Source organism: Schizosaccharomyces cryophilus, assembly GCF_000004155.1.
Source record: "Schizosaccharomyces cryophilus OY26 unplaced genomic scaffold supercont4.5, whole genome shotgun sequence".
NCBI lineage: Eukaryota > Fungi > Ascomycota > Schizosaccharomycetes > Schizosaccharomycetales > Schizosaccharomycetaceae > Schizosaccharomyces > Schizosaccharomyces cryophilus.
In genome coordinates, this window is record NW_013185628.1 from 509,356 (window position 1) to 531,915 (window position 22,560).

Genomic DNA, 22,560 nt, shown 5'->3' on the forward strand with positions numbered 1-22,560 from the left:
TAGTAAATAGGGAGTACGCTCTACAACTTTAAGAATCGTTATGTAACTTTTCGTATACCATTCCATTATATAAAATATTTTACAAATAAATACAGCGCTTCCCTAAAGGGTATATCAAAACGAAACAACGCTTCACTAGAGCGGAGTTCTACTACTAGTATAGGTTACTTCAGGATTTGGAAAATACTTCAAGAATGGGAAAAAAAAAATAATAAGGTAAAGTGATGTTTACTTACATTTTATTAACAGGAATAGCCCACGCAAGGAAAGCGTGCTTATAACGATAAAAGTGAGATTGTGCTAAAGTAAGTAGTTTCATCCTATACAGTCCTATATTTTGTCAAAAGCATTTAAGACCAGCCTTTGAATTTCATTGAGTTAGAATTTTTCTTAAGAATTGACTGTATTAACGATTTGGTATGTAGAAACGAAAAATTTGAGGGATATTACCGTAAACAAAACATCTTTGGTAGCAAAAGCGATTCCGAAAATGAGTTTCAAACATTGATAGAATTCCTAAAAAAGCCTTTACCTACGACTTTTCGAATCTGCGGTTATTTGCAACATGCTTTTGAACTAAAGAAGCATTTCGAAACACACTATATCCCCCGTCTCCAGAATGTCGAGTTTGAAGGGAAAACGATTCCAGCTCCTCAAATTATCCCTTGGTATCCAAACCAACTGGCTTATAGCATTGACGCTCAAAAAGATATTATTCGTAAGAGTCCACCTTTCAAGCGCCTCCAACGCTTCCTTGTAAGTGAAAACGAAGCCGGAAACATCAATCGTCAGGAGGCTGTTAGCATGCTACCACCGTTATTTTTAGACTTGTCTCCGCATCATCTGGTTTTGGATATGTGCGCTGCTCCTGGATCTAAAACTGCCCAATTAATTGAAGCAATCTACAACCAAGCACATGTGAAAGACGCCGTCCAGGACAGTGCTAATCTCAGTTCTCTTCAAGGGCTTATCATCGCTAATGACGCAGATCCTAAACGTGCTCAAATGCTTGTACACCAAATAAATCGTTTGAACTCCCCGAATGTATTAGTAGTAAATCATGATGCGTCAACTATGCCGAATATATTCGTCCCTTCTTCCTCGTCGAATAAACTCAACGAGAAAGAAATCTTGAAATATGACCGCGTTTTGGCTGATGTACCCTGTTCTGGAGACGGCACATTTCGTAAAAATCTTTCTCTATGGAGGGATTGGACTGCAACTAGTGGTCTGAGCCTCCATCCCCTTCAGTTGAGAATCCTTATCCGTGGTCTTCAGCTTTTGAAGGTTGGTGGTTATATGGTTTATTCTACTTGTTCTATGAACCCTATCGAAAATGAAGCAGTAGTTTCCGCTGCTTTGAAGGCTACAGGTGAATCTATATCTCTTGTAGACATCACGGAGAAGCTTCCGGAACTGAAGCGCGAATCCGGTCTATTTACTTGGAAGGTGATGGATGACACTCTTCAGGAGTACAATACTCCTGAAGAGTGTCATTCCGAAAACATCACCCTTACTTCTACAATGTGGCCTTTGTCAATGGATGAAATGAAGGCACAACACATTGAACGATGGTATATTGTTTTTATAGTAACCTTCTGTTTCTAACATAATCTAGTGCACGTATCTATCCTCAAAATCAAAACACGGGAGGGTTCTTTATCGCTATGTTGAAAAAGGAAAGTCCCTTACAGGCGAGTAAAGTTGATAGTTTAAAGAGAGATGAAGCACCGGAAGCTAAACGCCAAAAACTCGATATAGAAGTTTCTGTACCATCTCCCGCTCCTCATCCTACTACCAAGACTGGTAATAACTATTTTGATGAAGAACCATTTGTCTATATTAAGCCAGATGATGAAAGCATTTCTTCTGTTTCGTAAGTATCGAAAACATTTCAACGAACTCTATTCTAACCCTTAAGTAATTTTTATGGTTTAGATCCCAAGTTTCCTCGTGACCAATTTTTCGTTCGTAATCAAAGCGGTACACCTACAAGATCTGTATATTTTGCATGCTCCTTGTTCAAGAAAATAATAGAAAATAACATCAACCGTGTCAAATTTGTTCACGGCGGAGTCCGTTTTTTTGTCAAGCAAGATATCAGCCCTTTACTAAAAAGTAACCCGTCGTTGGAAATTAACAAGGATGTTTGTAATTTTCGGATTCATAGTGATGGTGTTAATATCATTAGCCCATATCTAAACGAGAAATTCTTCTGCGATGCCAATCTTGAGGACCTAAAGATACTAATGAAGAATGATTATCCTCGTTTAGAGCAGTTTCCCGAAAATGGGAAATTGAAGGCCGGATCCGAGAAAATGGTTTTTGGGTGTAACATAGTCAATGCACATGCCAAGATTGAGGATGGATCATACACTGATATGCGCATTCTGCTGCCTGTCTGGCGAAGCCCGAATAGCTGTAATTTAATGCTTGCCAGAAAAGAAAAACAGTAAGTTTCCTAATTTGCATTACGTCTATAATAAGTTTCTAACAATATACTAGGAATCTAGAATTGGAATTGTTTGGAATAGATTAACTATACAGGTTTTGAATAAAATAATAGTTTTGGTTAAAAAAAAAAAAAAAAAAAAAAAAAAAAGGAAACAGTAAATTTATATAACTTTGTAATAAATTATTGGTCAGCTTTACCTCGGTCGTAAATTACGTTTTTCCTTGCTTATTAAAATAGAGGTATTGTCTTGAGAAGAAAACTCATTAATCAATGGAAAGGAATCATTAAAGTTTGAAGTCAGCTGAGCATATATTTTTTGTTTTTCTCTCTGTGCGTCCGGATCAACGTATGAGACACTTTCTTGTTCTTGCTTATTTAATGCATCTTCACTCAGATCATTGTTCAAACGAGCGTTAGAATCAGTGGTTGGTTCCGTTACGGACCTAATTTTCTTTGTTGGAGATCCCTTTAAACTCGCATCAGTATCATTAAAAGTTGTCTTGGACCTGTGCGGCTGCTTTGCCGAATTTCTATAATGCTCAAATATAAAATTCGGCGCAGGTGTAGACTGAGCATTTGGTAGAATAGCAAACGGAGCATCATCTTTAAGGACGGATTTCTCACTTGACTGAGCGACCTTACGTAAATGCTCAAACCGTTTGAGTTTTTGATTTTCCTTTTTGTCAATCGCCCAAGGGGATATGTCCTCTGTAAATTTGCCGGTTCGGTATATGTGCCATAGCCATGAGATTCCCAACACGCGAACATTCCAACCAGTGGCATGTTGGATTTTATATCTTGTTTTCATGCTAAAGGGTTCGTTTGTGTTTATAAGCAACACGCTTCTTTGCACGCCTAAAAAATTATCAACAGTAGCTCCGCAAAGTACCAATGCCTTTTTTAGGTGTGAGCTTTCTACACCTTTAAACCCAGAAAGGTGAATACTTATACCGACAAATTCATGGTTAAAATAAGGACGATAAAATGGCTTCGATAATACATGCTCATCAACAGGGAGTACTTTTTTGAAAAACAAACATCTTTCAACCCACCATTCAGTTATGGTAGGAACAGGAAAAGTAGGAATTTCTTCGATTGGCAGATGATGAGGGACGACAACAAAATTGGTTGTAGCTTCTAAGGTCGACGATGCATGCCCTCCTTCTCTATTCAGGCACTTTTTCAGACGATTGTATTTATCATCCTCAAATCTATGTAGAAAGAAGTGAAGTTTGTCAAATAGCCGAGGTTCTGTATTCATTTCTATAGTTGTAGACAGTTCTTTCTCCTCAGGTGCCTGGAAAACTTCAGGTGTGAATTCATCTAAAAGGGAAACATTTTGAGCTGTAAATGAATTTTCTAAGTCTTTTGTGTTCAGCTCACTCCAGAGGATACTACTTTCCCTTTTCTTGCCTCGTTTCATAACGACTGGTTCTAGCTCTGTATCTTCGGAAATATGCTTATTTTTGATATGATTTAGGTCAGAAGATAAGTTTTCATCGTATATCTTTTGACTGTTTTTGTTTTCCTCCGGAGCCAATTTAATGTACGCACCACGTCCAATGCGTTCTGGAGGCATATCCATTTGAAAGTACTCTGGCTCTAGGACAGCACCCCTTTTTAAAGATTCCCATAGCCATTGTACACAGACAACTCTAATCTTCCACCGAAGAGCATATTCATACTTCCGACCAGCGGTACTCCCAGCAATTAAGTGTGTGACATCGCGAGTTAAATCAGGACAAAATGTACCTCCGTTTTCACAAACAGTATTTTCAAGTTGAAATCGCTCTGGCTGCTCTATATTTGTAAGACATACCCGACATTTAAAAAGAGCTGGCAAAGTAAACTTGCTGATCAGTAAATCCGACTCTAAGTCTTCACCTTCGACCCATCTATCGTAAAGCCTTGGGATCCATTCTTGAGAGACAATTTTCATATCTGGTCTAGATTTTGCAGCAAACTAAGTAGACATGTAAGCAGGAAGCACATGGGAGCTATCATTATACCTTATACTTGGGGGTATCAAAATCTCCAGCAATTAAGTGAGTTACATCTTTTGTCAAATCAGATTTATAAGAGGCGCCAAGTTTTATTGCTTTCGTTGAAATTTCCGTCTATTTGTAAGCGTTTAGTCTTCAACACTTCAAGCTTATCATTTACAGAGGCCTGTATGTTTACTTACACGTTTATTTAATTCAATATTAGTACAACATATAACGAAACCCTTGAGCGGTTTTCTAGAGCTCATTCTACCGTTTCAAAACATATGAGTACAGTAGATGGCAAGCTGTCGAAAACTTGTAAAAATAAATACGTCGTTGAACTCAAATCCACTTCTAATAGTAATTTTTTTCTTTTATAATCAGAGTTGAAGAGTTTCTTTCTTTTCTTTTTTTGGTTTGTCCTAATTATTTAAGTATAAGTCAAAGGGCGTCAAGGTCCAACAAGGAAGACGACTGAGAATGGAAGTAAAGAAAGGAAATCTATATCGGTAATTTTTTTTTTTTTTCTTCTTTAAAACCTTCTAGTAGATGAATTGAGGGCTACTTGTCATTATAGTATGCGAGAGCATTTTCAATCTTGTGAAAATTAGGTCCTTAACTATTAGGCTCCTGATGGCTCTTGGGGAATTGAATCAGTTCCAGAAAGATAAACAAATAGCCAGCTGGTTTATAAGAGCCTTACTATCGTGATTACAGCAAAATACTACAGTCTTGTGGGAGCATCCAAAGTACCATAAACCACAGTTCCATCTTCGTTTTATACATTTATATTTACTTTACAAACCACAATAAAAGACTTTATCTATAACGAGTTTTGATTTCATTTTACTACTGTTTATGCTTTTACTGTTTGTTGTTAGCATCCGCTACTTCTGCAGAGGGACAGTGTTGCCTACAGGTAAGTGACAACGACTACAGGCTTGACTTCTTCTAATACCACGATACAGCGGCAAATCTTGAAATTGGGTATAAAAGGCCTTAATTTTCGCTGGATATATATATTTTCTAATATAAACTGGAGGGATTTAATTCAAGTCCCGGATAATACGTCGCAATGGACGGTAATGTAGGAAATGCTGATTTAGGGGAAGAAAGATATCCTCCAGGAGGAACTGTTCATGAAGAATCTACTGAGCAGACGTCTCCAAATGCATCTCGGAGAAATGATGATACCAATGATTCATTAGTTGATTCTAAAGAGCAAGAGAATGTGTCGGACGATGAAGATGAACAAGGACAAAAAGAAGATGCCGTTCAAGGAGATCGCAATGGCGAAAAAAATGAGGAAGAGAACGACGCAGTTGATGAGGAAGCAGAAGAAGACGAAGAAGAAGAAGATGAGGAAGAATTAGAAGAAGAAGAAGAAGAAGAAGAAGAAGCCGGCGGTGGTAGGAGAAAACGCGCACGTCATGAACGCCGGAATCAATTCCTCGATATTGAAGCAGAGGTAGATGAAGATGAAGAGGAATTAGATGACGAGGAAGATGAAATTGGAAGAGAAGATGGTTTCATCGAGGAAGAAGTTGGCGGAGCTGACTATGTGTCCGATGATAGACGACACCGAGAACTCGACCGCCAAAGACAAGAGTTACAATCTGTCGATGCAGAACGTTTGGCAGAGGAATATAGAGAAAAATATGGAAGGAGCCAAACTGTCATTAGTGATACTAGCAATGTTCCTCAAAGACTTCTTCTTCCTTCTGTCAACGACCCTAATGTTTGGGCTGTTAGATGTAAAGTAGGAAAAGAAAAAGATATTGTTTTTACCATTATGAGAAAAGCTATGGATCTTCAGTATACGAGCATGCCATTGGAAATTATCTCTGCATTTCAACGTGATTCACTAGTCGGTTACGTTTACGTTGAGGCTAGGAAACAATCGCATGTATTAGCTGCCTTAAATGGCATTTTGAACGTTTATACGAATAACATGATTTTGGTACCAATCAAAGAAATGCCGGATCTTCTGAAGGTTCAAAAACAGACCGTCGAGCTTCTTCCTGGTGCATATGTACGTATCAAGCGTGGTAAATATGCGGGTGATCTTGCACAAGTGGATAACTTATCTGAAAATGGCTTAACCGCTCGTGTTCGTATTGTTCCTCGTGTCGACTACTCGAACTCACTCAAGAGAAGTAAATCAATCACTCGTCCTCAATCTCGACTGTTTAATGAAAGTGAGGCTTACAAAAGTAATCCTACAAAATTTTATAGAAGGGGACCCAGAACATTTGTTTTTAACAATGAGGAATTTGAAGATGGTTTCCTTGTAAAAGATATTCGGATTTCTTCGCTTGTCACAGAGGGTGTAAATCCAACCCTTGACGAAGTATCAAAATTCAGCCCGAGTAATGAAGATTTGGATCTTAGCTCACTTGCATTGAGTGTTAAGAATGATCATGCAGAATTTCAGTTTGGTGATGTCGTTGAAGTATTCGTTGGTGAACAAGCTGGCGTTGGTGGTGTCGTTGAAACTGTTCACGGAACCGTAGTCACTATTATTTCGAATGACGGGTTAAGATTAGATGTCCCTTCCCGCGGTTTAAGAAAACGTTTTCGTCATGGTGATTATGTGAAGGTCATTGCCGGGAAGTACAAGGATGATACCGGTATGGTTGTTCGCATCTCAAAAGATGAGGTTACATTCTTGAGCGATACCATGATGACAGAACTAACTGTGTTTTCTCGTGACCTTGGTGAAGCTGGCAGCGCTCAGGCTATTAACTCTGCCTACGATTTACATGACCTTGTTCAACTAGACGTAAATACAGTCGGTTGTGTTTTCTCGGTTGAAAGAGACACTTATCGTGTCGTTGATCAACATGGCGGAGTAAGGACTGCTAAAGCATCACAAATTACAATGCGACACTCAAATCGCCGTGGTGTAGCTACCGACAGAAATGGTACTGAAATTCGTGTAGGTGATAAGGTCAAAGAAGTTGGAGGTGAAAACAAAGAAGGAACAATATTGCACATTTATCGTGCGTTTGTTTTCCTTCATAATAGAGAGATTATGGAAAATAATGGTGTATTTGTTGCCAGAAGCCGTAATGTTGCTACAGTGGCTGCAAAGGGTGCTCGTATTTCGACAGACTTGACCAAGATGAATCCCGCATTAAACAACGGTCCGTCCTTACCTCCAGTTGCAAACATTAAACGTACTATTGGTCGTGACAAAGCTATTGGTGCTACTGTACGTATACGTAAAGGACCTATGAAAGGATTGTTGGGAGTGATTAAGGATACCACGGATGCAAATGCTCGTGTCGAATTACATACTGGCAATAAAATAGTACCAGTTCCCAAAGAAAATTTGTTGTACACTACGAAGAATGGAGACTTAATCACTTATACCGAGTTTATTGAACGCAGCCGTGGTATTCGTCCTGGCAGTATCGGTAACGTGGACGGTCCAAGCGTTCCAAGTTGGGCACAGGGTGCACGTACACCAGCTTATGCCAATGGTGGTCAAACTCAAAGTTGGTATTCTGGTAGTAAGACGCCTGCATGGAGTTCTGGAGCCAAAACACCGGCTTGGAATGCTGGAGGAAAAACCCCAGCCTGGAACTCTGGTAATAAGACTCCAGCATGGAATGCTGGCAGTAAAACCCCAGCCTGGAACTCTGGAAATAAAACCCCTGCTTGGAATGCTGGTGCTAAGACTCCTGCTTGGAATTCTGGTGGTAAAACTCCCGCCTGGAATGCGGGCACAAAAACGCCGGCTTGGAATGCTGGAGGGAAAACACCATCTTGGAATTCTTCTGCTGCTTCTAATGTTGTAGGACAAGGTCCAGCTTATGGGGGCTTTTCTGAAACGACATGGGATACTGATGATAATAATGGTTCATGGACAGCACCTACTCCTGGTGGTTGGGCAGCACCCACACCTGGTGGATGGAATGAAGACGAAGGGAATTCCCCTAACTACGTGCCCCCATCACCGTAAAAAAAAAATGAAAGAAAATTCTTCCGTATACTAGTCAAGAAAAAAAAAAACAAAAAAAATGGTTATATCCTAATTTAATCTATGATTTTTTGGTGGCTGTTTATATTGGAGGATAATAATTTAGCAATGATTCATGAAATAGAAAACTTTCGAATTTTGTTGTGTATATTATTGATTAGGTACTGCATTGAATAAAATATGGCGTGTAAAATCATTTCTTATTAAATAATAAAGTTAGTAATCAGTCTTCTTCAACCGCGTCCTGTACTTTTGACCAACTGCGATTTATTTTTTCGGCAATTTCCTTTGGTAAACCGCTCTTAAATTTGGGTTGATCTTGAGGACGAAAAACAGGACGTGCTAGTTTTCTAGGTATACGAGTGACATTTGAGGATTTTTGTTTAGTGGAAGCCTCAATATCTTTTGTTTCCATAAATTTGCGTTGCTCATCATCTGGCATCTCTTCATCTGATGATTCGTCTTTCTGGTCCACTACTACTTTTTTACCACTCAAGCTAATTGAAAGAACCTTTTTCTTCTTCTTTTCCTTTTGAGCGAGTGCCTGCTGCACCTTGACTAAGTTTAAAGCTTTTTCAGCAGGAGATGCCCAGGTGTCACTTGCTAGCATTGTCGGATCAAAGTCAGCAGCCTCATCAATAATTTTAGTTCGTTGAGCAGCTGTACGATCGAAATTTAACAAGACATTTTTCCTTTGTTCAGCTTCAATAGCTTTCTGCTCCAACTGTTTTGGGTCAATGAATATAGAATGTATAGAGGAGTTATTAAGTTTCTGAAACTGATGTTTGGAAGACATATGCTTAGATTTTGTCTTTTGATTTGAAGCTTGTTTTAAATCGCTCCCTGCTTTCTTAAGTTCTTGTAGAAGTTCCAACTGCTGCGTTTTACTGATCACAGGAGTCTTGCAGAATGTACTATAAGAAGATTCGTTAGAATGATATTTATATAGAAACTTACCATGGTCCCATGCCTTCCAACATGCATATTATCTTACCGCAATTGAGGCAATTGGGAGCAGCTTCATTGAGAGGATGTTTACGGCCTTGGCAATCGCAAGATCTTCTATTCGAATTTGAAGATCTTTGAGAAATTTCCACCTGATGAATAGCTCTTTCGATGTCTGCTAAACCCTCAATCTTACTAACCTGAGGAGCTGCTTTTGGTTTAGAGGCTTTTTTAGACCCCATTAGGTCAGACGTCAAAGTGCCTGGACCTGTAGACTTTTGGGAAAACTTTTGTATTTTATATAGTTCATCGTCTGTTTTTGTGCTTTTGTTTTTGTCTCCATCAGAAGATGATAAACGTGCTTGATTAGTTTGTTTTCGTTGGCTGATGTTCGAGGAAGCCATAGTTTCTGCAGAATAAGAGCTTGGCCTATTGCTCTCTAGCTTTTTAGAAATTGCGTCTTTTTGTGAAAATGATGCCGCAAACCTCCTCCGGTTAAATTCACTCACAAACTCAATCGTTTCTTGAGATTCTCCTAACAGAGATATCCAGTGAGTTTTCGCGTCATCAGCATTTTCTGCTGCTAATGCTGTCTGTGCCACAAGCACAGCACTTTCTTCATCAAGTGGTAAAAGCTTAAGGACATTATCTTTAGTCCACTGCTCCAAAGCTGAAGAAGGCATTATGTATATATATATATGTACCTTTAAATTTTTTAATAAATAAATGTTACAAAACGGCACTTAAAAAGGACGTAGGAATCGAATCACCAGTCAAAAACGAAACTTTCAGGTGAATGTCCTATAACTCTATTACCAAAAAGAAACCAAGTTCAAATATTTATAACACTCAATTTCTATAGATCAAAAAGCTAAGTTTATGCGATTGAAAGGAAGCGTTTGTTTCTGATGGTGTTGAATGTGTAGTAAGGATTCCTCATACCACTATTTTGCTTTTCGCCAAGTGTCTTCTTTCCTATGAGCAAAACGAATTCAGCAGCGAAACTAAAACACGTCTTTGATGACGATATATTCCATTTAGTGGCTTATGGAGAAAAAAATAATTTATTAGTTGGATTCTCAAATGGTCGTGTTGCAAATTACAGCCATGATATCGAAAACAACTCTTTAGTCCAAGAATGGAGCACCAAACGCCATAAAATCAGTTGTCGAAATTTATCACTAACCGAAGACAACTCTGAATTTATATCTGTTGGTTCCGACTGTGTATTAAAATTAGCTGACACTGCTTCTGGAAGAGTCACCTCGAAATGGATTCAAGATACAGCAAGCACGGAACCTTCCCCTTACAGCGTGGTTGAGTGGGTGGAAGGAAATCATATATTTGCTACGGGTGACGATGATGGATGCGTTACTATTTGGGATAGAAGAAAAAGTGGTGGAGTCCTTCATTCACACAGGGATCAGATTGACTATATTTCTTCTATATGTCCATTCGAAGATCGCTATATGGTTGCTACCAGTGGTGATGGAACTTTGTCGATTCTCGATGCCAGAAACTTCAAAACAGCTGTCATGAGTGAAGAACAAGATGATGATTTAACCTGTGGAGCCTTTACCCGGGATAATAATCCCAAGAAGAAATTCGCGGTAGGCACAGCTTCCGGCGTGGTCACTTTGTTCACAAAGGGTGATTGGGGCGATCATACGGACCGCATTATGCCACCTGTCCGTTCAAACGACTATTCGGTGGAAACCATGAACCGTGCTGACTTAAGTACCCTTTATATTGGTGGAAGTGATGGATGCCTTAGACAATTGAGCATCCTTCCAAATCATTACGAAAGAGTTATCGGACAGCACAGTTCTAAAGCAGGTGTTGACACTGCTGACGTTTCCGAAAATGGCGAGTTTCTTGTTTCGGCCAGTGGTTCCGAATTGATATTTTGGGATACAAAAGATGGTTCTGCTGAGTCAAACGAAACCGACCAGGACAGTGAGGAAGATAGTGATGCGATGGACTCGGATGAATCTGAAGACAATACTGATAGCGATTCAGATGAACCTACACAGAAATCAAGGAACAACAAAAAGCCTGCCAAGGCAGCCCCAAAAAGAAAGGTTCCTAAAACAGATTTTTTTGATGGACTTTAATTTATCGTGTTCGAGAAAAACTACTCTTGTGTAAATAAAGAAATACTTGTTTAATGATACGGTTGGAACAGGAAGAAACGTTATTGTTGTACATTATACGTACATATATTATTTTATATAAATAGATATATCTAGAAGTATTTATTTAAATATTTAACCTACCTTGGTAGGTACTACAAACCACAAATATAAATATGTCGGATAACCACAATACTATTCAATAAGAATATGAATCGCATCTAGCTTTACTTAACAAGCAAGGTTTATGCGATTAGAAAAACAAAAGGAACAAGCGATAAAAGGATGCTAGAGAGTCCTAAACTTACGGTACGAGAAGCAGAAGATGAATCTTTGGTAGAAAGGATTGTAGGATTATAGTCAGTAGCTTTGATTGAAGCGACACTACCATCCCAGCAGTATTGTTGAAAACAGGTCTTACATCTTTCAGGAGTAGACATATTTTTACGCTCCAAAGATCGTTGAACCACAGCGCATGCAAGACAAGTAGCAAAGTCATCGCTGTTGTTTTGAGTGGCAGCCACACGAGCATTGTTAATTACAGCTTCCGTTTTTTCGTTCGATAAGTCAAATGTAAAGGTTGAAATATTGGAGTCGAAGTCCCAAGGGTAGTTGGGCATATAAACGACTAGAGGAGGAGTCTTGTTATCAACATAGTTTTGCTTTAAGGTCGTGTTTTTGCCGTCGCAGCCAAAGAAGGTAGGGCGTGTGTTCAAGCCCTTAGAAACAAATGTATTTTCGTCAGGAACATAAGGGAAGCCACGGACATCAATGCTCTTATTGCCATTAACACCAGTAACTCTTTCGTATGTGTTAACAAGCGATGAGCCCGTTGGCCAGCTATTATCGTCAGCGGTAGAATCAACGGCAAAGATGACATCGACGAAACGCTGAGGATGAAGCAATGGCCAAAGAGGAATATTCTGATTATCTTCACCACCATCAACAAGGTCAACAGTCGGGTAATTCTTAAAATTATTGGCAACAGTAGAATTCTTAGCGGTGTAGTTTTGGAAAGGATTAGGGTAGGGGGCAATATCATTTTGATTTTCAGAGATATGTTGTAAAATGTCTTCGGCAAGATGGCCTAAGGTACTGTTTGAATTCAATCTCAACAAAGCCTCGTTGAAAAGAGTAGCAGAACTTCCCATAACAAAGCCGGCATCGTCGAACCCACGAACACATTGATTGTTTGGGGGAACGCCATTATTTAAATGAGTACCGACGTATTCCATGGGAATAAAAGCGTTAATACCGTTATCCCAGGAGCCAAATTCATAAGGGGTAAATTCAAAGATAGTTGAATTTTCGGGAATAATGTGCTCATCTTCTCTACGACTGTCGGAAATGATAATGGGATAAGGATACTCGGCGTTTTCGAACCATGACTGATTACGTATGCTCGACCAAGTTATACCAGGGCCACCTCTTGGGGCATCGACGAGCTTTCTAGCTAAAGAACGACCCCAAAGATCAGTGATAGAAGTGTCAAACCCGGCATCTTGCTTAGCATCAATTTCTTCTCGAAGATGATTATAATAGAGACCTAACTTTATTGGGTTCGAATGAGGGGCGAAAACGGAATGTTCCATGTCCCAAACATTGTCTTTCAAGTAAGTGATGTTGGAGAAGTTGTTAACCGCGATGGAACCGACTAGCCAAGAGCCACCAGAGAGACCGGAAATATACATGGAACTTTGCATAAGCCCAGTAAACTTTGAAGAATTTTGGCTGCGGCTGTCAAAGGCATCGAAAAACCCGGCACCGTTCAACATAGCACGGAATCCACCACCAGAGAAAGCAATACCAAGGCGAGGGCCATCTTTCTCGGTAATAACATCATTGACACTGATGTTAAGACCAGCATTTTGAACAAACTCACGAGTTAATTTGTTGACTGAATCAATACGCTTGTTCAAGTAAGATTGCTCCCCATCACTAATGCCCTTAGAGCCATCGCGCAAGAGATCGTTGGGGCACGTTACATTGTAAGGAGCATATTTAGAACTTGTATCATCACGCTTTTGCATCCGCGTGGCTTCCACATAGCGAGTGGCCAGTTCAACGGCCTCGGGGCTCAAATCGGGGACCTGTTCATATGAAGAATCAAGAGCACGCTCCAAAAAAGGTTCCTGGGGTAAAGCAGTGATAATTTGAGATACGACAAAGACTAGAATAGACGAAAAGAGCAGGTTCATGTTCGCAAGTAAAACAGAGAGCCAGTTATATCACCAAAAAGAAAATTAGACAATTACGACAAAGATAGATCCTCTCAATTAATTGAGATATTTCAAGACGGAATAAAAACAATTTTACTGCAACACGATTGTTAGCATTTGCATATGACAAATTAGAAGCTCAGAGAGAAAAATGTAGCTGGTTGGATAGCTGTAGCTGTTGAGACAAGTGGATAATAGACTCATGATACCGTTCAGGAAAGAAGAAGAAAAAAATACAGGACATGATCCGTCTATGCATACTGAAATTCTGACACTCGAAATCAGTAACTGGAAACTAGTATCAAGATGAAGGGAAATAGAGAAATAAAGATAATTACTGTGCAATTGATATATAATCTTTGATCGAATTTCCGATTTCTCACAAATCACAAATACATATATACATACGATGACCACAACTCATCGTCTAGCGTTCGACAACTTGTTTCTCCTTTTGCAAGTCTTCCTTCGTAACGTTTCTCCATTTCGGTTGATCCTGTTTACATTTCCTCAATTTTTTTTCTCTGAGTTTCTTTGCATACCTCTTGTTTTTTATTTTTACAATCTTTAATAGATTGATTATACCAAAACACCCAGTTTCCTATATATTACACCTACAAATAATGCCTGAAAACGAAAATCAAACACAAAATAAAAAAGGATTAGAAATGGTGTGTAGGCTCTGGGTTAGTTCTCAATAGTGTGGAAGATTTATTTCTCATGTTCTGCGTATTACGTAACCTCTCTCTCATTTGAATTGCATGTTTACAGAGATCGTTCTCGCTTCGGAACCTTTTCAAATTCCGAGTTCTAATTTTAGTAATTGACCTCAAAATTATGATTACCTCTGTGTCTAATTGGATCAACTTTTGTTCAATTTATATTCCTTCTTCCCCTTCCTTCATGTCTATTGCTTGAGGGATTTTGTTTTCTTTTGTAAAATTTACTCCGTAGCACATTTCTAACTGTAAAAAAATTATAATTCGCTATTATATTACTGTAACGAACGCATTGGTTTTCTTTCATTTAGTTATAAAATTGTAGAGGTTTTTATACAACCTTTTGTTTTGCTGTGATTGAAGAGTACTGGAATAAACAGGTAATGTTGAATTCGCTGTTCAACTTCCTAGTTAATTGGCCTCTTTCAATCTGTAAAAGAATACTACGTCTGCCTCAATCATTGATTCTTTCTCTGCTTTACAAAAAAAAAGCCTATGAAACTCATACTTTCTTACCATCCGTTCTTTCCATTCAAATTACATATATACATTACATTTGCTTCATTTTATTCTTTTATATTTAAAAAAAAAAAACAAACGAGTTTTAACCTATCTATAAACATAAACTTGTCACGAACTTCCATACAGAAATTGAGCCCTTAGAAGACAATCAACTTTTATCAACGGAAGACGAGTAAAAACAACTAAAAAAAATGAAAGTCTGCAAATTGACAAAAGCTCTCGCCATACCTTCGTCCTCATATGAGATAACTATTAAAATTTTAAATAAAAGAGAATGCTTCTCCGATCAAATGAGCGATTCACAATTTCGAACATTGAACCATAAGCTTCCTAGTAACGACAAACATTACTTGCCGTTACAAATAATGCATCCATTTTTAAAAAGTAATAGATACAGAGTGCTTTGAAACACATACTTTGTGTTTTACCTATAATTATATAGATAAATCCTATCCCAAAAATCTCACCAAGTGCGCTTACAAACGAGGAGTAGGGTCATAGACGAGATCATCGTTGGCAGAGGTGTCATCATAGATACCACTCCAGCAGTAGTCATTATAACATTGCTCGCATGCAGGGCTAGCAGTAATGTTTTGACGTTCCAAGGTACGCTTGACAACAGCACAAGCAACACACTGACCAAAGTAGGTTTCATTGTCCATGGTAGAAGAAATCAAACCATTCAAAACAAGGTTGTTTTGTTGGTCCTCGGTATAGTAAGTACGGTCAGTGGAAATATTTGTATAGTAATTCCAAGGAACATTAGGAAGGTAGATAATCAGAGGAGGAGTATCACGAGTGACAGGACGGTCACCAGCAGTAGTGTTACGACCGTTACAGCCAAAGAAGACGGGGCGGTCATTGTAATGAAGGCTTACAAAAGATTGAGTGCTGGGAACATAAGGGAAACCCTTAACGTTGGCGTTGCCCTTCTTTTCAGCATCCAAAACACGCTCATAAGTCTTAACTAGAGAGTTACCGTTGGGCCAAACGTATTCAGAGTCAGCGCTGTTGTCAACAGCAAAGATGACGTCGACATCACGACCCTTTTGCAACAAAGGCCACAAGGGAAGGTTTTCTCCGGTTAAGGAAGTATCCACAATGTTCAAGTTATCATCATCACCCAAGTTGTTGGCAAGGCTGGTACGAGCACTAGAAACACCACGGAAGGGGTTGGGAATGGGTGCAACTTGTTCACCATGCTCGGAAAAGTTATTCTTCAAGAATTCTTGAATAATACGACCATTCTTGGTACTGGAGTCGTTAAAGTTGCGCATTTGAGTGTTGAAATAGGTGGAAGTAAGGGCCATCATGAAACCGAAATTGTCGTAGTTCACGACACAAGAACCATTAGCACTAGAGCCATTATCCAAGGTTGTACCCAAGTACTCAGTAGGGATAAATGCATCAATACCAGCATCAAAAGTACCAAAGACGTCAGGAGAAGCTTCCAACATAATCGTATTGAGGTTATCAATTTGATTAGAATAGTCCTGGTTGGTAGCAAAAGTGATGATGGGATAGGGGAAGTCTCCATTTCTATACCAATCTTGGTCAGCAATGCTAGAGAAGGAGACATTGGCGAAACCATAAGTAGTGTCACCAAAAGGACGACCCAAAACACGACCCCAGTAGTCAGAGAGCGAGACGTTGAAGCCGGCATCTTGCTTGGCCTTAACTTGGTTCATTAGGGACTTGTAAAAGTTGGCATTGAAGACAATAGCACTCTTAGGGTACATGACGGGTTTAGCCAATTGCCAGACACTATTTTGGAGATCATCGACAGCAGAGAAGTTGTTAACAGCCATAGAACCAAGAGTCCAGGCACCACCGTCGGTGCCAACGATGTAATCAGAGGCTTGAAGAAGACCAGAGAAAACAGTATGATTGTTATGGCGAGCGTCCATAGCAGCGACAGCACCACCATCCAAAAGCATGGCACGGAAACCACCTCCGGACAAAGCAATACCAATAGAAGGTCCATTTTGCCCGGAAAGGTTATCGGCAGCCATATTAGGTAGTTGGGCATTCTTAAGGAAATCCTTCAAGGCAGTGTTGGTGATGGATGAACGGGTGCTCATATACTGAGACTCAGCTTGAGGAATGCTACCATTGGAAAGAGACTCAATGATGTTTTGGGAAGGGCAATCAGCATAGAAAGGAGCGTAACTGGGTTCCTTGCTGCCGCTACTCTTCCGCTTTTGTGCAAAAGCAACAGAGGGCTCTTCGTTTGCGGGAAACGCAAATGTATTAAGGCACGAAGCCAAAAATAAGGTCCAAAGACTCAATCCACGAAGCAACATTGTGGATCTATGGAAGATTTTTGACTGGTTGGCAACCTTCCTGTTTTTAAGTTTCAGAAGAAATTTGTAAGTGGTGGGAGATGACTATATAAAAGTGAAAATTTCAAGGGCACGTCACTTGGTACGAGATTACCCCGAATAAACGACGTAAATCAATCAGAGGCCGGTGTGAACGATTCCGAAAAGGTAACAAGTTCTCTCAGTAAGAGAAGTAACAGGAGATGATGAAGGGATCGGAGAAGGTGGAGGAAAATACACGAAACACTCCTATTTAATAATAAATCCACAAAGTACTACGGAAGAAATATGTAGTCGACCGTATTAAGTAGCTGTGCTGTATAAGAAAGAAGATTGGAAAGATTGTAATTGACAGTTGACTGACTTTTAGGAAGTAAACGATGAGATGAGAGAAAACAAAAAAAAGAAGAGAAGAGATAAAACGGAACAAATTCAGAAAATCCTGTCTTATACAAAACAAGAAGCGCAGCGTACTTTGTAAATAGAGGATTAGAAAACGAGTGAGAGCCAGTTGAGGAAATAAGTACTACGGATGAATGTGTCGTCAAATTACGTTAATGCTAAACAAAACTTGTTGAATAGATGTGACGGCATTTTTACGAAAATATATGCTAAATAAACACTTTTAAATGCATACACAATTAGTAGAAAGAAATAGAATTGAATCAATTGATTTCAGAAGATAATTTATTTTTATTTGTATCGTATTCAGGTTCTGCGCTATAAGTTGGTGTGCTTATTTACTGAATGCCCCACATTGATGTTTCAAGCTTGCTGTATCCATACTTTTATAATGTGGAGAAACTCTCGACACTAGGAGACAAGGGAACTGTGTTCCACTTTTTTGCAGACGTCCGACCCGTCCCGTTTCTCTTAAATGTAATTGGTTATTCCATGTAGTGGAGAAAAAGAAGCCCCTTGAGAGCAGCGTTCATGCGAGACCACAAGTCAAGAAACTGGAAAAATAGTCTGAAAATTAGTTATAAAAACCTAGAGTAAAAATGAAAACAAAACCAATTCTATTTGGGAAGTACATGCATAATAAAAAAATTTTTTTTTCGTATTTTATCATGGTGTCACTTCTTTCACTAGAATACATCTTCTCTTTGTTGTTTCGTATTTCCCGTATGATGGACTCCATTGGATGTTCTTTAGCGGAGAAAGAAAACTTTCGGTATGTCTGCGTCAAGAAAAGTGACAGTTAATCTTATCATCGTCACTACAATTTGATTGGCTTAGGACATGGGTTTACCCACAGTGGAGGTACCCTTTCCCCAGAAAACATTTCGATCTACTGATCGTTGTCCAGAAGTTAGGACATTATTCCGTCGTCGTTATTTGACGGCCAATCATATGCCAGGAGCCTTTTGTTATGTTCCCGTACGAAGAAGGTATTATCAATCACTACATGAAAAGCGTTATCATATTAGTAACAGCGCGATGGAATTTCGAAATACTTATTAAGGAAACTATTTTCCCCTTCATTCGGGTACGAAAACCTTTGCTAACATTCTTATCATGCAAATCATTATACCAAAGATACGTTGAGTTTTTTCGTATTCAAAGTATGAGGTATGAAGAAAATTAGGTAAATAAATAGTTCAGTATAAAGAAGCATGCAAAATTGGAAGAGGAAGGATGATTGTATACTGTCATTTCCTCAGGTCCACTGAAAAGGGGAGCATGGAAAAGTACATATATATATATATATATATGCAAACCCTTTAATTCCATTCTTGTTGCAGATTTCCCAAAAATTTTTTCTGTGTTTGTGTTTTTCTTTTCTTTTACTTCGCTCGTGTGTTTAGATGAGTAATGTTCGATCGATAAGGAATCATATCAATTTCACGTTTTGTTTTTCCTTCAGCTTGTAGTTTTTTGACGATCCTTGCGTACGCAATTTCAAGAAACATTTCAATAGCGCAGTGATTCCGAGTCACTGGGATCCTCTTCCATGTTCCGCGTTTTCCTCTTGCCATAGCGTCGAGCAAAAATGAAGGTGTTGGGTTTTGAATCACTTTTTTAACTTGTCGATAATTCAGTTTTGGAAGAATTGTAATGTCACCAGAGTATTTCTGCGTAATAACAGACTGCAGCTTGGTAAACAGAGTAGAGCAAATCCCCATTTCCGATAAAAGCCGAAACGTAAGACTCACCTCTTGCGCTGCAAGATCAATTACCTTTTTCGTACATCGTTCCAACCAACTATGAGAAGCGGGGTCCATGATAAAGGGTACGATATGAAAGTTCACTTGCGATACAATAAAGTGATTCACATGAAACAATTCGGTGAGCTTTGAGTGTGGAATATCATTGTCGACCGAACCATCCATCCACAGAGGGGCATCAGTTACGCAAAAAGCCCTGACTTCTCGTGTCAATGGATCTCTTTCCCACAGTGTTGCGGGTTGAAATAAAACCGGCACTGAACACGTCGCTACAACCGCACTCCAAATGAGAACGTTCGGAGTAGTTATGTAGTTCAACAAACTCGGCATCTCATACGAGCTCCCACAAGAGACTGTAACATTCAAAATATAACCGGATCGATTATATGCTTCTTGGAAGGTAAAGTCGCCAATCAAAAGCTTCATGACCCTTTCCAAATGACAAATGTCCAAGACACATCCCTTTGTAAAAAAGCGTTTTACACTTGTCCACAAAGGAAGCGGAGGAACGTTTGGATCTGTAAATACATTGAGATCACCTGTGTGAAACTGTTTTAACAGTATCTTTTGTTCTTCACTGTTTCGTACACCTGCAGCGCATGCAACAATGGCTCCGGCAGAAGAACCACAAATGATTTTGGGTATGAGACCTTGTTCATACAAATCTTTCAAAACACCTATATGATTCATTCCAAAAGTTCCTCCACCACTCAAGATTAAAGCTGTATTTCCTACAGTAAACTTCAGTTTTGAGAACTCAACCAGCTTTTCCTCCAGTGATAGCACCGGGGTCTCTTCCAGAAACTCGAGACAGTAAAGAACTTCCTGAATAAACTCATCAATAAGTTTCTTTGTTCCAGAATGAGCATAATTGTACAATTGACTGTTATCCAGGTTTCCAAAATCTCTCGCAACTGAATTTTGTAATACTCCAAACATGAGCCGTACGTCTCCAGCAAGCCGAAGTTTCTTTAATTCATGAAGCCTGCTTTCAACTAACTTGTAATTATACTCATCTGATTCGGGATATTTCCGCCATTCGTATTTTCCTTCTACCATATCCAATTTTTCGGCGGCCTGAAGCCAGTCTTCGTATGTGGAAGCATATTCCATTTGAAATTTCAATTCATCTTTAGACATTTACATTTATTTAACCTGATCTTGCTGTCTTCGTAGTAATGGTCGATTATACTTTTCAATGAGATTGGTTTATAGTTACTTTATAATGTTGGAGTATGAGAGGCGACAAATGCATAAAATCAGTATATACAAACAATCACCTCAGATTAGGGCGAAATAAAAAAAAAAAAAAAAAACTTTCCAAGAAAATAATAGTAGTAGGTTGGACTTTACCACAGAAACTGACAACTATGTGGCACTAGTAAACAAAACAGCTGCTTCTAATCGATGTAGCTATTACCATAGATTGAAAAAGGAGGCGGATACCTATTATTCTTTATTTTTCTTTTTCTTTTTTATTTTCTTACTCCATTTCTTTATAGGAATCGTGCCACTTTACCGTTTGGTATGATATCGTATTAATTGATGAAAATTGACGGTTGCATCACCATAGTAAATAAAAACAAAAGCGTCGAGCTTTCCCCACGAAAAAACAATTGCTTTCCTTAGGGATTCCTGGATACTTGGTACATTGGTAAAGCCCAAATCATTATAGGTCAATATTTTGGAAATAAGAAGAGGCGAAAGAAATAAGAAGCCCTGTGTTTTTTTTTAAAAAGAATTGAGTTATATAAAAAATACTATCTGGTAACTTTTATTTATGCGCTGCGCAGACGAAAAACGAACAATTTATAAAGTTATAAAGTGAATTAAAAAAAAATAATAGAAACCACGACAGATATTTGTACTATGTATTGTATTTATACTTTTCTTGCCGATGAGAATATGTGCACGAAAAAAAATATTGGTCATTGTAAGCGTCCATAGATACATGGAGGAATAGAAAAACTGGTGCTGAAAAAAAACATATCAATAAAAGAAAGAATGAGCCAATATTCTAGAACAGCAAGGGAAACCATATGAGCCTTTCAAGAAAAATAAGACGCTGAACGAAAAATTGTTTACAATTGAATAGGCTTTTCAGGAAGCTGAAAGCCGTTATGGAAAGCAACTTCTTGTTCCATGTCATCAGAAATATATTGGATTCCCATGTCTTCAGTAGAATGGATTTTAATGACATTATTGAAGACTAATAAGCAACAACCCAATTGGAAAAAGCTATAGATGTTGGATGCAGCAACGATAACCATAAATACTTTTTGCATATTGGAGCTGCAAACCATTATGTTGTCACTACTAAAGACTTCGCATAGTATATAGGGATTCATGGAAAAGTAAATAAGGACGCAAGATCTCAAACACATGCTAAAAAAGGCATCAGCAGTAGACCACAAAAGCAAAAGATGAGACCAAGAGATTTTTTTCTAAAGAATTAGCATGTCAATTCATCGTCTGTTTCGTGAAAGCATTTCTTCCGGTGAACAAACCTTGTAAGCCAAAAAAGTACCAATGAATCCAGAAATAAGAGTGCCAATGCTCCAAAGTCCAACATGCTTCCATCCTCGCATGAGGCAATACAGCAGCGAGAGATTCATGCCGACAATGGCTGCGAACATAAAAAGGCAAGGAATCTTAACATATTCGATAGACTTAAGAAAAGTACAAACTTTAGAGAAAGAAGGCATTATGGTTTTCTGCTTTTCAAAAAAAAAAGATGCTTGTTGTTTGTAAGTATTCATAATCCTTCTCCCATAAATAAACAAGGTCTTTTGTTTTTTTTTGTACACACGTAAACATAAACATTTGCTGCATAACACAGCCATATACTTTATGTTTGGGAAACGCTTGCTTATGTTATGTCATACGTATCGTACAAGAGAGTCAATTTTAGAAGATTGATACTCTTTTCTGCATGACTCCAAGGCAAGAGGACTCTAATTTTTACTTAAAAACCCATTGACTAATGAGGTCCGTATGGGTTTTGGAGTATTGCCTTTATTTTTTTCATTCTTTTTATTTTATTTAATAGAGGGTACGAAGAAGAATAAAAACAGAGTTGTACCTGAGTACATGTACATTCGAACATAAC

The 22,560-nt window shown here is 38.6% G+C and overlaps 9 protein-coding genes across 9 annotated transcripts; 3 read left to right on the top strand and 6 right to left on the bottom strand.

The window, feature by feature from the left end:
- Window positions 1–122: 122 nt before the first annotated feature.
- SPOG_00662 (tRNA (cytosine-5-)-methyltransferase) lies at window positions 123–2,574 on the top strand (the record flags this gene model as incomplete). The annotated part of the gene is made up of 6 exons (XM_013168837.1): window positions 123–216; window positions 256–305; window positions 426–1,574; window positions 1,619–1,876; window positions 1,922–2,452; window positions 2,506–2,574. Coding segments are annotated over 6 exons (2,116 nt in total), but the record flags the coding sequence as incomplete, so codon positions are not given.
- A 28-nt stretch (window positions 2,575–2,602) lies between these two features.
- Window positions 2,603–5,308, bottom strand: SPOG_00661 (BRCT domain-containing protein Rad4). The gene is made up of 3 exons (XM_013168836.1): window positions 4,641–5,308; window positions 4,465–4,572; window positions 2,603–4,418 (listed from the first exon to the last, which is right to left on the bottom strand). Exons 1-3 carry the CDS (start codon window positions 4,704–4,706, stop codon window positions 2,649–2,651), a joined length of 1,944 nt encoding a protein of 647 aa, XP_013024290.1. The 5' UTR covers window positions 4,707–5,308; the 3' UTR covers window positions 2,603–2,648.
- An 81-nt stretch (window positions 5,309–5,389) lies between these two features.
- SPOG_00660 (transcription elongation factor Spt5) lies at window positions 5,390–8,659 on the top strand. Its single transcript, XM_013168835.1, has one exon. It carries the CDS (start codon window positions 5,516–5,518, stop codon window positions 8,405–8,407), a length of 2,892 nt encoding a protein of 963 aa, XP_013024289.1. The 5' UTR covers window positions 5,390–5,515; the 3' UTR covers window positions 8,408–8,659.
- Window positions 8,567–10,309, bottom strand: SPOG_00659 (thyroid receptor interacting protein). The gene is made up of 2 exons (XM_013168834.1): window positions 9,383–10,309; window positions 8,567–9,339 (listed from the first exon to the last, which is right to left on the bottom strand). The coding sequence occupies exons 1-2, from the start codon at window positions 10,051–10,053 to the stop codon at window positions 8,649–8,651; spliced, it is 1,362 nt and encodes a 453-aa protein (XP_013024288.1). The 5' UTR covers window positions 10,054–10,309; the 3' UTR covers window positions 8,567–8,648.
- Window positions 10,172–11,698, top strand: SPOG_00658 (WDR55 family WD repeat protein). The gene has a single exon (XM_013168833.1). The coding sequence runs from the start codon at window positions 10,348–10,350 to the stop codon at window positions 11,482–11,484; it is 1,137 nt and encodes a 378-aa protein (XP_013024287.1). The 5' UTR covers window positions 10,172–10,347; the 3' UTR covers window positions 11,485–11,698.
- Window positions 11,430–14,638, bottom strand: SPOG_00657 (lysophospholipase). Its single transcript, XM_013168832.1, has 2 exons — window positions 14,264–14,638; window positions 11,430–13,817 (listed from the first exon to the last, which is right to left on the bottom strand). The coding sequence occupies exon 2, from the start codon at window positions 13,698–13,700 to the stop codon at window positions 11,748–11,750; it is 1,953 nt and encodes a 650-aa protein (XP_013024286.1). The 5' UTR covers window positions 13,701–13,817; window positions 14,264–14,638; the 3' UTR covers window positions 11,430–11,747.
- A 324-nt stretch (window positions 14,639–14,962) lies between these two features.
- SPOG_00656 (phospholipase B Plb1) lies at window positions 14,963–17,336 on the bottom strand. Its single transcript, XM_013168831.1, has one exon. The coding sequence runs from the start codon at window positions 17,263–17,265 to the stop codon at window positions 15,439–15,441; it is 1,827 nt and encodes a 608-aa protein (XP_013024285.1). The 5' UTR covers window positions 17,266–17,336; the 3' UTR covers window positions 14,963–15,438.
- Window positions 17,337–17,949: 613 nt separating this feature from the next.
- Window positions 17,950–20,705, bottom strand: SPOG_00655 (triacylglycerol lipase). Its single transcript, XM_013168830.1, has one exon. The coding sequence runs from the start codon at window positions 20,589–20,591 to the stop codon at window positions 19,071–19,073; it is 1,521 nt and encodes a 506-aa protein (XP_013024284.1). The 5' UTR covers window positions 20,592–20,705; the 3' UTR covers window positions 17,950–19,070.
- A 445-nt stretch (window positions 20,706–21,150) lies between these two features.
- Window positions 21,151–22,291, bottom strand: SPOG_00654 (uncharacterized protein). Its single transcript, XM_013168829.1, has 2 exons — window positions 21,959–22,291; window positions 21,151–21,895 (listed from the first exon to the last, which is right to left on the bottom strand). Exons 1-2 carry the CDS (start codon window positions 22,208–22,210, stop codon window positions 21,533–21,535), a joined length of 615 nt encoding a protein of 204 aa, XP_013024283.1. The 5' UTR covers window positions 22,211–22,291; the 3' UTR covers window positions 21,151–21,532.
- Window positions 22,292–22,560: the final 269 nt, after the last annotated feature.

Coding starts and splice junctions, on each gene's coding strand:
- SPOG_00658 (XM_013168833.1), top strand. CDS start 10,348: ATGAGCAAAACGAATTCAGCAGCGAAACTAAAACACGTCTTTGATGAC.
- SPOG_00654 (XM_013168829.1), bottom strand. CDS start 22,210: ATGAATACTTACAAACAACAAGCATCTTTTTTTTTTGAAAAGCAGAAA. Junction 21,896..21,958: donor GTACTTTTTTGGCTTACAAG/GTTTGTTCACCG, acceptor CTAATTCTTTAG/AAAAAAATCTCTTGGTCTCA.
- SPOG_00659 (XM_013168834.1), bottom strand. CDS start 10,053: ATGCCTTCTTCAGCTTTGGAGCAGTGGACTAAAGATAATGTCCTTAAG. Junction 9,340..9,382: donor TTGGAAGGCATGGGACCATG/GTAAGTTTCTAT, acceptor ATCTTCTTATAG/TACATTCTGCAAGACTCCTG.
- SPOG_00657 (XM_013168832.1), bottom strand. CDS start 13,700: ATGAACCTGCTCTTTTCGTCTATTCTAGTCTTTGTCGTATCTCAAATT.
- SPOG_00656 (XM_013168831.1), bottom strand. CDS start 17,265: ATGTTGCTTCGTGGATTGAGTCTTTGGACCTTATTTTTGGCTTCGTGC.
- SPOG_00661 (XM_013168836.1), bottom strand. CDS start 4,706: ATGAGCTCTAGAAAACCGCTCAAGGGTTTCGTTATATGTTGTACTAAT. Junction 4,573..4,640: donor ATATTGAATTAAATAAACGT/GTAAGTAAACAT, acceptor GCTTACAAATAG/ACGGAAATTTCAACGAAAGC. Junction 4,419..4,464: donor TTGATACCCCCAAGTATAAG/GTATAATGATAG, acceptor ATGTCTACTTAG/TTTGCTGCAAAATCTAGACC.
- SPOG_00660 (XM_013168835.1), top strand. CDS start 5,516: ATGGACGGTAATGTAGGAAATGCTGATTTAGGGGAAGAAAGATATCCT.
- SPOG_00655 (XM_013168830.1), bottom strand. CDS start 20,591: ATGTCTAAAGATGAATTGAAATTTCAAATGGAATATGCTTCCACATAC.